General features: G+C 38.2%; 1 protein-coding gene across 1 annotated transcript; it reads right to left on the bottom strand.

Moving 5' to 3' along the window:
* Nucleotides 1-11,498: 11,498 nt before the first annotated feature.
* LOC130467155 (uncharacterized) lies at nt 11,499-12,007 on the bottom strand. Its single transcript, XM_056835591.1, has 2 exons — nt 11,674-12,007; nt 11,499-11,584 (listed from the first exon to the last, which is right to left on the bottom strand). The coding sequence occupies exons 1-2, from the start codon at nt 11,990-11,992 to the stop codon at nt 11,568-11,570; spliced, it is 336 nt and encodes a 111-aa protein (XP_056691569.1). The 5' UTR covers nt 11,993-12,007; the 3' UTR covers nt 11,499-11,567.
* Between the last annotated feature and the right edge of the window lie 2,673 nt (nt 12,008-14,680).

Genomic DNA, 14,680 nt, shown 5'->3' with positions numbered 1-14,680 from the left:
AAAGAACATCAAAATATAGAGATGGGTTATTACCTTGTAGAATTTGTTCTGCAGAAACTTGGTGAGTAGTGTTCATGACGATTCTTGCGATGTGTTGAGTTAGGGATTTGTTGATTCTCTCTCTTCAGTTTGCTGATGGGACTAGGTTTTTTTATTAAGTTTCCTCTTTGATTTTCCCACCAAAACCCCCCTTCACTTTTTCCCTCATTTTCACCTTTTTCCCTCTTTTTCACCTTTTCCCTCTATTTTACATTACAAATATTTAGTTTCTTTTACCTTCTATTTTATAAATGTAATACATATGTTTTGTTTAATGAAATAATAAGTTGTAAAAGTCAAAAAATTGTACAAATATTAATTTAATACGGATGTGTAATCTTCTTACCCGAGATAAATATATTTTCATGTTAATTATATTTAAGGGAGTTCGAACTCGAGAATGAGACTTACCCAAAACGGAGGTTGTGTAACTACAAACAACACTAAACGGAATGGGGTTATAAGTTTTTATTATTATTACATTCTTCTACAATATTAGCCTTTTCAAATGCAAGATTAAATTCGGCTAAGTCTTTGAATTTAAAACTAAGTTCTAATACATTAACGATTGATACCTTTATAATAGTAAAGGGTACCAACCTAGAGTGCAAGGGTCCCTTTTTGAAATGTAACTGTATTATATTCTGTAAACCTTGTACCAATACAAAAAGCGTGTTCCAACTTTAATGACCAATGGGTCAAATCACATAATTAAAGGACAAATGATCGCGATTAATCGTAATACTTAACCAATACGAAATATGTGAAATAAATCGTTTCGTAACATTCATACGAGGATTGAACAAAGAAATTCAAATAATTATACATAACCTATTGCTATCAACATAACGAGGATTGGAAAAGAAAATTCAAATGAATAATTACGAGAATCAACTATCAAGTTAATTAACAACATCACAATGTTCATAGTCAATTCCTTATCTATTTTAAGCATCAAGAACACAGTCAATTCTTAAAATACACATGAGACTTAAGGAATATACTATTGACAACAAAAATAAAAATAAACTTATTATAGTATGTTCCATACATATATGTACTGGGCTAATGCGAGATTCAAAAGTATAGATATTTCGTTTTATTTAAGACGAAAGTTGTGTAACTACAAACAAAACTAAACGGAATGGGGTTATAACTTTTATTATTATTATATTCTTATCTACTAAAGAAGGAAATTCAAATAAATTATTGTAACGCCCCGACCTCTAATTCAATAATTAACACATAATTAGCAGCGGAATTAACCTAATTGGTCGGGACATTACCTGCCGTAACTTCCTTTTCGGAAATTACAAGGCAACCATCAATCATAAGGCTTTAAATACTCCAAAATATATATATAATCCTTTATATTATCAAAATAAAAGTGCATAACTTACTAAAAGTCTTTAATTAAAACTTATTAAATTATTAGAACCGTAAACATAAACTAGGTGGATAATATTAAAGTGAAACTCCTCGCCACTACTTGTGTCCATCATTCCCCGCAGTACCTAAAACGGAAAACAAAACGGTGAGCCGAAGACTCAGTAACGAACTATTCTAGCAGCGTAAATTCATTTCAATTCATTTTATTTAATAACACAGGGAGAATAGAATAAGTAAAACATTTAATAAAACATCATATTCAATTCATTCATAAACTTTGCAATTTAACATGCTAGTTGTCGGCAAGTACGAACCGTGAAGGAATTCTCCACTGGGCCTGGGCCCATAAGAGCCTGGGCTCATCGTAACATGGGGCCTGGGCCCTGAGCCTGGGCTCATAAACCATGGGAGCCTGGGCTCGTAATCCATGGGTGGACAGGTGTCCGTGGTGCATGCATGACCGATAGATAGGAAGATGGTAGTTTATATACCGCCAGACAAACCAGGTCTTTCACTTTCATTTATCATGTTTTGTATAATTTTACCAAGCCTTGGCTTGTATTTCAGTTCGAAATAACATAACTCATTTAGCTCATAAAACATCATTTTGATCCTGGGATCAATAAACATATTATTTCTTTCAAAGCATTGCATAAACATAATTTTATGAGAAAACTCAATCAAATCATATTATAATAAACAATTCAAACAAATCATATTTCATCCCACAATCCATAAAACACATCAAAACATTTAATTCATAAATTCAATCATAACGTCATAATTTCATAAATCATATTTATAAGGGGATTGCGGGTACTAGCAATAGCCGTTACCTCACTTCCGCGATTTTGCTAAGGATTTTCGTTGGTTCGTTCGTCCTGAGCTCCGAGTCCAATTTCTTTCAAAAAAAATAAATCATTTAATTAGTACTAGGTCGGTAAATAATTTTAAATCGATGTTTTATAAAATCATAAATTTTATAAGTAACGAATTTATAAATAACGAATTTTAATAAAATATAATTTCGAAATTTAACGAAATATTATTATTATTCGAATTTTCAATCGAAATACATATATATTTTATAAATCAAGTTTTCATGGAAATATTATTTAAATTTCATTTTTATTAATTCAAGGTAGTGAATTTTTAGTAAAACGGAAATTAAATATATACATTTTTTTCTACTTGAAAAATAATAATATTATAATAAACAATTTCATTAGTAATTAATTAGATTATAAAAACTTATTAAAACATAACTATGGCCAAATTAAAAATCTGAAAATTCAGATCTGGTCTTACCCAAGGCCCAAAATGGTTTGGCCCAACTTTAAATTTTGAGTTTAACTTAGAAACCTTAGTTTTGGATTTTTGAGAAAAGGAAAAGGGGCACGAATTGGAAGCAGGGGAGGGGGGTGCACGGCACAGGGGATCCCGAAGGGTGGTGGCTGGGTTGAGCTTCGCCGGATATTTAGACGGTGATGGTGACGGTGGGGATTGGTGGTTGGCGGCGGCATAACAGTAAAGGGAGGAGGAAGGGGTGCGAACAAGGAAGAGAAAAGCAGGGGAGTTTGGGGTTGGTTTTTCGGTCAGTTTTGGGTGAAGACAAGGGCGGCTCGTCGTGGATTTTGGGGCGGTATTGGGTTTAGAAGGTGGTGAGTTGGTTGCGGTGTGGTGGTGCGAGCAAGGAAAGAGAAAAAGATACAGGGGAGGGAGAATGGGATTCGTGGGAGAGGAGAGGGGAGACGGTGGGGCATGTGGTTGTGCTGGAGGGGGGTCGACGGTGGTAGGGGTGGTAGTCAGAGGTGGTTGGTGGTGGTGTTGGGCGGCTGCGACAGTGGTGGTTGAGCATTGGTGGTGGTTCGATTCAAAGAGAAACAAAAAGGGAAGTGAACTTGGTTTTTGGTTTGATTTTTGATGTTGAATTTCAGAATTGAACTGAATTTTGTAATTGAAGAAAAGAAAAGCAATTGGGACTTTGCAATGAATAGAACTGGTTTTTAGGGAAGAGGAGGAGGAAGAAAAATTCTCCACTCATTTGTACGTGGAAAGCAAGCAGGAAAAGAGAAAAGGGAATTTTGACTCTTTTAAGGGCAATTTCACAAGATTAGGCCAAAATTCAGCCATTTATGGAAACTACTAAAAATAGAAATGTTTAGCTAAAATAATTCGAAAAATAAATAATTTTTCGTTTATAAATTTATCGTTAAAATAAATCGTAAAAACGCTTAAAATATCAAAATTCGATTATTCGTAATTCATTTAAAACGAAATCAAGCTAATAAATATATTTAATTTTAATAAATCGAGTTTAAAAATTTCGGGGTATTACATCCTTACCCCCTTAGAAAAAGTTTCGTCCTCGAAACTGGAGCTCAGTCGAACTAGCCTTTCATAGAAATCATTCAACTCATACTTAATCGTTCTATTCGTCATTCATTGAAAACATACAGGTCATAACAATCATTTGATCTCACGCATAAGCATGGTTGATACATTACACATTCACAGAAAACATAGTGATTCGTACATCATATCATTCTTAGACGAATGTTTGAAATTCGCTTTCATTTGCTATTGGGCTCCTTTGTTCCAGGAATCTTGTCGTTGACTTTCATTACTTGATTCGTTTTGATTTCAATCTTCGATCTTTTCTTTTACGTCAGATAACTTTGTTGACTACGCTCGTTGCAGGGGTTCGAGTCCAATCATGTGACTAGGAATACATCGTTAGACATATGACTTTGTTACTTATCCTTTATATTCTAAGTCGAAAAAACCTCAGATTTTGCCAACAATGTTAAGCCATCCAGTGTGCCTTTATACGAAACCATCTAGCTCCAAAGAACTTAGTTCAGACTACCTCGTCCTACAGACATGTCATATGTTGATTTTCTAATCTCAATCCCATTGCGTTCCTCAATCATTCTTTTCGAATTTTCTAATATTCAATGCTAGCATCAACCTTATTGATAGATTAATTCTTGATAACTTATCTTGGTAGAATCCTCAAGATCTTATTCATGTGTCAACTCATATGGGTCTTTTAACATAACTCATGTGGGGTTCATAATATTTCTATTTAACTTCTTAGCTTCCTTAATAGAGGCATATCAATCATCTTTTAGTCCTTCAACATGCGTTTCTTTGATTTTACTTCAAAACAATGGTGTTCAACAATTTCTCTCCTAAGTCAAATTCTTTCAACAATGGAGGGCTCAGCCCAAATTACGAGACTCGATCCTTGAACATAGCCTGGTTGAGACTTCTACATATACCCAAAACATATGCATGATAGATACTTTAGCATAGATTAGTCTAGGTTGTTCATTCTAGATTGCCATTCCATAGCCTTCGAAACTACTTTCTTGCCAACTTGACATATTTCGAAACTTCCAGAACTCCTGTATTTTCTTCAAATTTGTTCCTTAGGTTTCTCCAAAATTCTTAAACTATCCATAGGTAGGTTTACTAATGTATCAAAGCACGGGTCTTAATTATGATTCATCAAGATCTCACATACAATTGATAATCCCAAAATAATTTCAGCTAACTTTATGGTATTTGGTTTACAACCTCTAATATATTCTTAATAGCTCAACGAACCTTAAAAACTACTTTTGTACCAATTCTATTGATACCAAATGTATGACGCACAATGGTAACTTATCTTGGTCCTCTATAATACTCATACATTATCGTTTCTTTGCTCATAAGATCGGGGTTCCCAAGTGACATCTTCATGTTATCGTTCTTCAAATGATTACCTCAATTAGATTAACTCATCTCACGACAGAATGATAGGGTGAAACCTAAAACCGTGTTCGCTCTAAAGGGGTCTATCATATATCCTCTTTGAAATATATTCGCACACTTACTATAGGCAACTAAAATGTTCCTTTCCCTAGTTGTCTGATAAACTTTCAATTTCGAACTTTTTGTCCCTTAGTCATTGGAGTAACTTACTCTCATTTTGTTACATGAATAAATTTCAACAGTCCTTATATTTGCCAACCTATAATCTTTACATTACAACATTTAAATATGTCTAAACTTTCTCAAATCACCTAGTACTTAACAACCTACACATATTAACCTATTTGGTATGACTCTGAACATATATGATAAATTATAAATGGAAGAGTATCAACGAGTAACATGGGCGATTACAGAATCATTAGAAAAGCATTACAAGCATCATTGGTATCATTTAATCCACTCCATTCATGGGTTTCTGAGGCATGCTAACAACGTCATTGGTTCTATGTTCGTTGTCAATAGACGATCTTTTAGTACGTGTAGCTGATGGTGATAGCTCAGAATAATCTCGAACGTAATGGTCATGACTTCCGCAACGATTATTTGTTCCTATTGCAAATCCTTAACTCGTGCTTTCCTAATATCATAATTCAAAGTTGGCCTCGCATTCAAGCAAACGTTTCCTTTATCCTTAAGGAACTTGACTTCCATAACAAATATTTCCTTAGTCTCATCAATCAAAGTTGGTCTCGGTACTGACTTAACGCATTTAAACAAACATTTCCTTTATTCTTAACAACTTCACTTCTAGGTTTTACATATCATCTTGTTTGGCTCGTAGAAAGGTAGGATCGAATTTAGGTAAGATTTTGACTCAAGCATCTATAATAAAATTAGCTTTTCTAGTAAGGTATTGTATATCAAGATCATAAGTAAGGTAGTTCTATTCAGGGACTTGGAGTTGGCGAGAGAATCATCTATGACCTTCCTGTTTCATTTTTACACATCGTATTCCAGGTTTAGAAGTATTACTATAAACAACAAATCTCTCAGTTTCAAAAGGAAGCCAAGGAAATAGGCAATGGTGATACGTCTCTTGTTAGGTTATGATACATATGACATTACATAGATCATGCGGAAACAACCATTAACCCAGGACAACATATTATTTACACATAATCATATAGCATAATTTAGATGCATACTCTTTGTTGCGTGCCCTCCCTAGCTGCGCCCGAACCGAACAAGAACAAGTCTTTAGGACTCCAAGTGTCGTCCCTCCGTAGATAGTCCACAGCACGTCCGGATCCGCCTTAAGATTGACCAACTAGAATCGCCCTTCAGGTACTAGAAAATTTTGGCACTTTTATGAGCAAGATGTGTGTTTTAATTTTCTCTCAAAAAACTCACTTTTGAATACTTTGAAACTTGTTATAAATTGTGAGCCCTAGCCTCATATTTATAGGGGTATGGAAAGGGAATCGAAATCCTATTCAGATACAAATTAATTAAACCTAGAATCCTACAAGAACTCTAATTTAATTAATTTATCAAATAGAATTAGGAATTTAATCATTAACCGAACTCTGCATGTTTTAGGAAACGTGCACGAACACAAACACTTTCACACACACGCACGGAAACCACGATGGGCCCCCATGCGTGCGCGCGAGCAGCAGCCCACGCAGCGCCCGCGCGCGCTGCGCGCTGCGCGTGCTGTGCGCGCTGTGCGCGCTGCGCAGCCTGCTGGGCCTGGCCTTGCGCTGGGCCTGGCGTGGCTGTTTGTGCGGCGCGCTTGGCTTGCTGGGCGATGGCCTGGCTTCGTGCTGGGCCTCGTCCGGCAGGCCTCGTCCGATGCTTATTCGTACGATGCGCTTCCGATTAAATTTTCCGATTCCGGAATTCATTTCCGATACGAACAATATTTAATATTTCCGATTCCGGAATTAATTTCCGTTTCGAACAAATATTTAATATTTCCGTTTCCGGAATTATTTTCCGATTCCGGTAATATTTCCGATTCTGACAATATTTCCGTTTCCGGCAATATTTCCATTTCCGATAATATTTTCCGATACGTACCATGTTTCCGTTTCCGGCAACATCTACGACTTGGATAATATTTATATTTCCGATACGATCCATATTTCCGTTTCCGGCAATATCATCGTTTCCGGAGTATTCATTTCTTGCCTGTGACGATCTTAGCTCCCACTGAAACCAAGATCCGTCGGTTCCGAATATTCATAGATGGAGTATTTAATGCCATTAAATACTTGATCCGTTTACGTACTATTTGTGTGACCCTACGGGTTCAGTCAAGAGTAAGATGTGGATTAATATCATTAATTCCACTTGAACTGAAGCGACCTCTAGCTAGGCATTCAGCTCACTTGATCTCACTGAATTATTAACTTGTTAATTAATACTGAACCGCATTTATTAGACTTAACATAGAATGCATACTTGGACCAAGGGCATTATTTCCTTCAGTCTCCCACTTGTCCTTAGGGACAAGTGTGCATTTCCTAATTCCTTTGTCGCTCGATGCTTGCTCTTGAACATAAGGTAAGAGTTGTCATCCTTATTACGTCCAGAGGTGTTCCTCGGTTTCAGAGTTCAACTGATCAAATAAACAGATAATCATAGTCTATGATTCATCCGAGCACGGCCATGCATTTCACAGTTTCTAGCTCTCCGAGTGGCCTTGTACAACTTTTAAGCATCTCATCCCGATTTATGGGAGGACAATCCCAATCTTGCGATCTTGAGATTAGACTTCGTTTGATAGGTGATTACCTGAGCGTTGCCTTTATAGCCTCCTTTTACGGTGCGACGGTTGGTCAACGTCAAAGCAACCAGTTCTCAAACAAGTAATCTTAAATCACTCAGGTATTGAGGATTTAGTGTCTAATAATTTAATGAAATTTACTCATGACAGATTTTCATCTCTTTCAGTAAAGTTTCATAGGTCTTGTCCGATACTAGTCTTCCCAAAGTAAGTATCTATGCAAATGATTATGACATTGCCATGTCCACATAGTTCAAGAAACAGAACTACTAGTCATCTTGCATTCTAATCGTCTAACGTTTTCTATGCGTCCAATTTTATAGAAAACTTCGATTAGGGACCATTTTCAACCTTTGACATTCAAGTTCACTTGATAGACATTTCTTAGTCACAGGACTGGTCCTGACAGTCTATCTTGAATATATCGTCAAATTGAAGGGACTCATCATTTAATAAACCACAAATTAAATGGAAAAATGAATTCATTTCATTTATTGTGAATGATTAACCAATAATGTTTTACAAAGATTTAAACTCTAAAACTTTAAAACATTAAACAGAGACATCAAAGCCATTCTCCAATATGCTTGATTCCCATAGCTGCAGTGTGCGAGTTGTGCTTCGCCTGCGGCAGAGGTTTAGTTAATGGATCTGATATGTTGTCATCAGTTCCAATTTTGCTTATCTCGACTTCTTTTCTTTCAACGAACTCTCGTAGAAGGTGAAATCTACGAAGTACATGCTTGACTCTCTGGTGGTGTCTAGGCTCTTTTGCCTGTGCATAGCTCCGTTATTATCACAATACAGGGCTATTGGTCCTTTAATGGAGGGGACTACACCAAGTTCACCTATGAACTTCCTTAGCCATATAGCTTCCTTTGCTGCTTCATGTGCAGCAATGTACTCCGCTTCAGTTGTAGAATCCGCAATGGTGCTTTGCTTAGCACTTTTCCAGCTTACTGCTCCTCCGTTGAGGCAGAAGACAAACCCAGACTGTGATCTAAAATCATCTTTGTCGGTTTGGAAACTTGCGTCCGTATAGCCTTTAACAATTAATTCATCATCTCCACCATAGACCAGGAAGTCATCTTTGTGCCTTTTCAGGTACTTCAGAATATTCTTGGCAGCAGTCCAATGCGCCTCTCCTGGGTCTGACTGGTATCTGCTCGTAGCACTGAGTGCGTACGCAACATCTGGGCGTGTACATATCATAGCATACATTATTGAACCAATCAATGATGCATATGGAATCCCATTCATTCGTCTACGCTCATCAAGTGTTTTTGGGCACTGAGTCTTGCTTAGAGTCATTCCATGAGACATGGGTAGGTAGCCTCGCTTGGAGTCCGCCATCTTGAACCTATCAAGCACCTTATTGATATAAGTGCTTTGACTAAGTCCAATCATCTTTTTAGATCTATCTCTGTAAATCTTGATGCCCAATATGTACTGTGCTTCTCCTAGATCCTTCATCGAAAAACATTTCCCAAGCCAAATCTTGACAGAGTTCAACATAGGAATGTCATTTCCGATAAGCAATATGTCGTCGACATATAATGCTAGGAAAGCAATTTTGCTCCCACTGACCTTCTTGTATACACAAGATTCGTCCGCGTTCTTGATGAAACCAAAGTCATTGACGGCTTCATCAAAACGTATATTCCAGCTCCTGGATGCCTGCTTCAATCCGTGGATTGACTTCTTTAGCTTGCATACCTTTTTAGCATTCTTTGGATCCTCAAAACCTTCAGGCTGTGTCAAAAACACAGTTTCTGTTAAAACGCCGTTTAAGAAAGCAGTTTTGACATCCATCTGCCATATTTCGTAATCGTAATATGCAGCGATTGCTAACATTATTCGAATAGACTTTAGCATTGCAACTGGTGAAAAGGTTTCATCGTAATCCACACCGTGGACTTGCCTGTAACCTTTTGCAACCAATCTAGCTTTGAAAACTTCAAGTTTCCCATCCTTGTCCTTTTTCAGTTTGAAAACCCATTTGCTTCCAATGGCTTGGTAGCCATCTGGCAAATCGACCAAATCCCATACTTGGTTTTCAGACATGGAGTCTAATTCAGATTGCATGGCTTCTTGCCATTGCTTGGAGCTAGGGCTCGTCATAGCTTGTTTGTAAGTCGCAGGTTCATCACTTTCAAGTAATAGAACGTCATAGCTCTCGTTCGTCAAAATACCTAAGTACCTTTCCGGTTGAGATCTATATCTTTGCGATCTACGCGGGGTAACATTTCTAGATTGACCATGATTCTCACCAGATTCTTCTAAAGATCTCTGAGTTTCATCCTGAATGTCATCTTGAGCATTCTCTAGAGTTTGTTGTTCGACTCGAATTTCTTCGAGGTCTACTTTTCTCCCACTTGTCATTTTGGAAATGTGATCCTTCTCCAAAAAGACACCATCTCGAGCAACAAACACTTTGTTCTCAGATGTATTGTAGAAGTAATACCCCTTTGTTTCCTTTGGATAGCCCACAAGGATACATTTGTCAGATTTTGGATGAAGTTTGTCTGAAATTAATCGTTTGACGTATACTTCACATCCCCAAATCTTAAGAAAAGACACATTTGGAGGCTTTCCAAACCATAATTCGTATGGAGTCTTTTCGACAGCTTTAGACGGAGCTCTATTTATAGTGAGTGCAGCTGTATTTATTGCATGTCCCCAAAATTCTAATGGAAGTTCGGCCTGACCCATCATTGACCTGACCATGTCTAGCAAGGTTCTGTTCCTCCGTTCTGACACACCGTTCCATTGTGGTGTTCCAGGAGGAGTCAATTCTGATAGAATTCCACATTCTTTCAGATGGTCATCAAATTCATAGCTCAGATATTCACCGCCTCTATCAGACCGCAGTGCCTTAATCTTCTTGCCTAATTGATTCTCTACTTCACTCTGAAATTCCTTGAATTTGTCAAAGGATTCAGACTTATGCTTCCTTAGGTAGACATAACCATACCTACTGAAGTCATCAGTGAAAGTGATAAAGTAGCTGAAACCACCTCTAGCATTTGTACTCATTGGTCCACATACATCTGTATGGATTAAACCCAATAGTTCATTTGCTCTTTCTCCAACTTTAGAGAAAGGTTGCTTTGTCATTTTGCCAAGTAAACATGATTCGCATTTACCATAATCCTCTAAGTCAAATGGTTCTAGAATTCCTTCATTTTGAAGTCTTTCTAAGCGTTTCAAGTTTATATGACCTAATCGACAATGCCACAGATAGGTGAGATCTGAATCATCCTTTTTGGCCTTTTTGGTATTTATGTTATATACTTGTTTGTCGTGATCTAATAAATAAAGTCCATTGACTAATCTAGCAGATCCATAAAACATCTCTTTAAAATAAAACGAACAACTATTGTCTTTTATTAAAAAGGAAAATCCCTTAGCATCTAAGCAAGAAACTGAAATGATGTTTTTAGTAAGACTTGGAACATGGAAACATTCTTCCAGTTCCAAAACTAGCCCGGAGGGCAACGACAAATAGTAAGTTCCTGCGGCTAATGCAGCAATCCGTGCTCCATTTCCCACTCGTAGGTCGACTTCACCCTTGCTTAACTTTCTACTTCTTCTTAGTCCCTGTGGATTGGAACATAAGTGTGAGCCACAACCTGTATCTAATACCCAAGAAGTTGAATTAGCAAGTATACAGTCTATAACGAAAATACCTGAAGATGGAACGACTGTTCCGTTCTTCTGATCTTCCTTTAGCTTCAAGCAATCTCTCTTCCAATGCCCCTTCTTTTTGCAGTAGAAGCATTCGGATTCAGAAGTGGGTTGACTGACCTTCCTCTTTGCAGATTTGGCGCCAGTTTGCTTAGTTGGGCTGGCCTTGTTGCCACCTTTCTTAGCATTCCTCTTCTTTCCAGATTTCTTGAACTTGCCCCCACGCACCATAAGCACATCCTGCTTATCACTTTTGAGCGTCTTTTCAGCGGTCTTCAGCATACCGTGAAGCTCAGTGAGCGTTTTGTCCAGACTATTCATACTGTAGTTCAGTTTGAACTGATCATACCCGCTATGAAGAGAATGGAGGATGGTGTCTATAGCCATTTCCTGAGAAAACTGCTGATCCAGCCGACTCATATTCTCAATGAGTCCAATCATTTTGAGAACATGTGGACTTACGGGCTCGCCTTTCTTAAGCTTAGTCTCAAGAATTTGCCTATGAGTCTCGAATCTTTCGACTCGAGCCAGATCTTGGAACATGTTCTTCAACTCACTGATGATTGTGAAAGCATCTGAGTTGATGAACGTTTTCTGTAGATCCGCACTCATGGTGGCGAGCATTAGACATTTCACATCCTTGTTGGCATCAATCCAACGATTGAGGGCTGCCTGAGTGACCCCGTCGCCTGCAGCTTCGGGCATCGCCTCATCTAGGACATACTCCTTTTCTTCCTGCATAAGAACTATTTGCAAGTTCCTTTGCCAGTCAAGGAAGTTTTTCCCGTTCAACTTCTCCTTTTCGAGAATTGATCGAATGTTGAATGAATTGTTGTTTGCCATATTAAAAACTACAATTGAAAAGAATAAACAAATAAATAACCATTCACAGTTTCTCTTAATAAACTTAAATTCTAGCATACATGCATAATTCAATGTTTATTAAGCATTTTATTCAAGTTATGTGTTCCGGCAGGTGTGAATAAAATGATTCCAAGATCCTAAAATCATTGAAGAACTAAGCACAGTTTGTCGACTTAATCCTAGAACATCTTAGGTAAGCAAAAGCCTTTTGCTAATAGTCTAGAAACTATTCTTGGTTGATAGGTACGTCTAAGAACTTATTAGGTAAACCTATCGAATTTGCCACGACATAAAAGGACTCCTTACTTATATCGTTGAGTTTCACCAAAACTAACATGTACTCACAATTATTTGTGTACGTACCTTGCCCCTTTAGGACCAATAAGTAACACCTCGCTGAGCGAAAACTATTACTAGATTGATGTAAAGGATATCCAAGCAAGTGTATATTTTGGCATGGCACCTTTTAACTCAATTTTTAAGTTTGGAACTTAAGGCTCTTACTATGTTGGTTAGATTTTAAGTGAACTAAAATCCTTAATCATGCAACATAATCAAGCTTTTGATCTCATGCATTTTAAGACATATTTAAAACAATAAATAACTTAAAACATGCATAAGATAAATGTGATCTAGTATGGCCCGACTTCATCTTGAAGTTTTGACTTCAAAGTCCGTCTTGAAAATCTCCGTGGGAGGCACCATTTTCTTCAAATAGGATAAGCTATAACTAATTACAACTATTTGATGGTACGCAGACCATATTTGAATTTGAAAAATAACTTTGGTACTTTAGACCAATTACATTCAAATTAATGGTACGCAGACCATATTTTCTATTCTATTTGGGCCATACTAGTCACTTCATAACCTGCAAAACAGTACATATACAATATATACCATTCACCCATTCATTATCATGAATGGCCCACATAGCTGGTTAGTAAAACACATTATGCATCATGTAAACATTTGCAGCAATTAATCAAGGGCACCAATAATCTACCAATTATTCAGTCCTTATTAATTCTAATCAAGTTGTTTTAACCTTAAGGATTCGTAGACCTAATCAAGAGTTTATGACTAAAAAGCGCTCCCACTTAAACCAATAAATTTATATGCTTTACTAATTTTAAACATAAAAATGTATTTCTAGTCCAACCGGAAACATACAAATTTAATTAAAATTTAAAGCTCATATCAATTTATAATTGAATCCAAAAAGTTTAATTTAATTTCAGTCGTATTTAAATTAATTCATGATTTTAATTTTAGTAAAATAATTAGAATAAATAACATTTATTATAATTACAATATTCAAAATTAAAATCCAAGAAATTAATTTAAATTATTAATTTTAAAATTAATTAAAATTACGTGAACTGAAATTTTCAAATTAAACATTCAAAACGATCTAATCGTAACGCAAACACCCTACGCGTTGCACGCCCATGGGCCGCACGCACACAGCCATTGCTGGCCATGTGCGCGCAGCCCATGCGCTCGTCGCATAGCTGCTGCATCCCCATCGCAAACCTCCGCACGCATTGGTGCTCGCTGCGCGCGCCAGCGCTCATCGCACGCGAGCTATCGCTCGCAGTGCGCGCGCGACATCGCTCGCTGGGCGCGCGACATCGCTCGCTGGGCGCGCGAGCCATCGCTCGCTGGGCGCGCGAGCCATCGCTCGCTGGGCGCGCGGCATCGCTCGCTGGGCGGGCGACATCGCTCGCTGGGCGGGCGACATAGCTCGTTGTGCGCGCGAGCAATGCTGGCTGTGCGCGCGAGTCCTCGCTCGTTGTGCGCGCGAGCAATGCTGGGCGCAGCGCTCGTGGCACGCGAGCTTGCGCTCGCTGCGCGCGAGGCTGCGCGCTCTTGTGCGAGGCAGCGCACGTTGTGGCGCAGCTCGCTTGCTGCCCACACGCGACTGCCTTGGCTCGCCCTTCGCCCATGCCCATTCGTCCATTGCTCGTGGCACACGACACAAGGCAGGGCTGCTGCCTTGTGCTCGTGCACTACGCCCTTGCTCATTACATTCGTGCCGCATGGGCGACGAGCTCCCTTGCTCGTCGTCGCATGCCCGCATTATACAACACCCCTTAAGGGTAACACGAAGCGTCCATTGCTTCGTGCGTGCAAGTTTTATGA

This window comes from Spinacia oleracea, chromosome 2, assembly GCF_020520425.1.
Source record: "Spinacia oleracea cultivar Varoflay chromosome 2, BTI_SOV_V1, whole genome shotgun sequence".
Taxonomy (NCBI): domain Eukaryota; kingdom Viridiplantae; phylum Streptophyta; class Magnoliopsida; order Caryophyllales; family Amaranthaceae; genus Spinacia; species Spinacia oleracea.
This window is presented reverse-complemented; position numbering and strand designations above follow the sequence as displayed.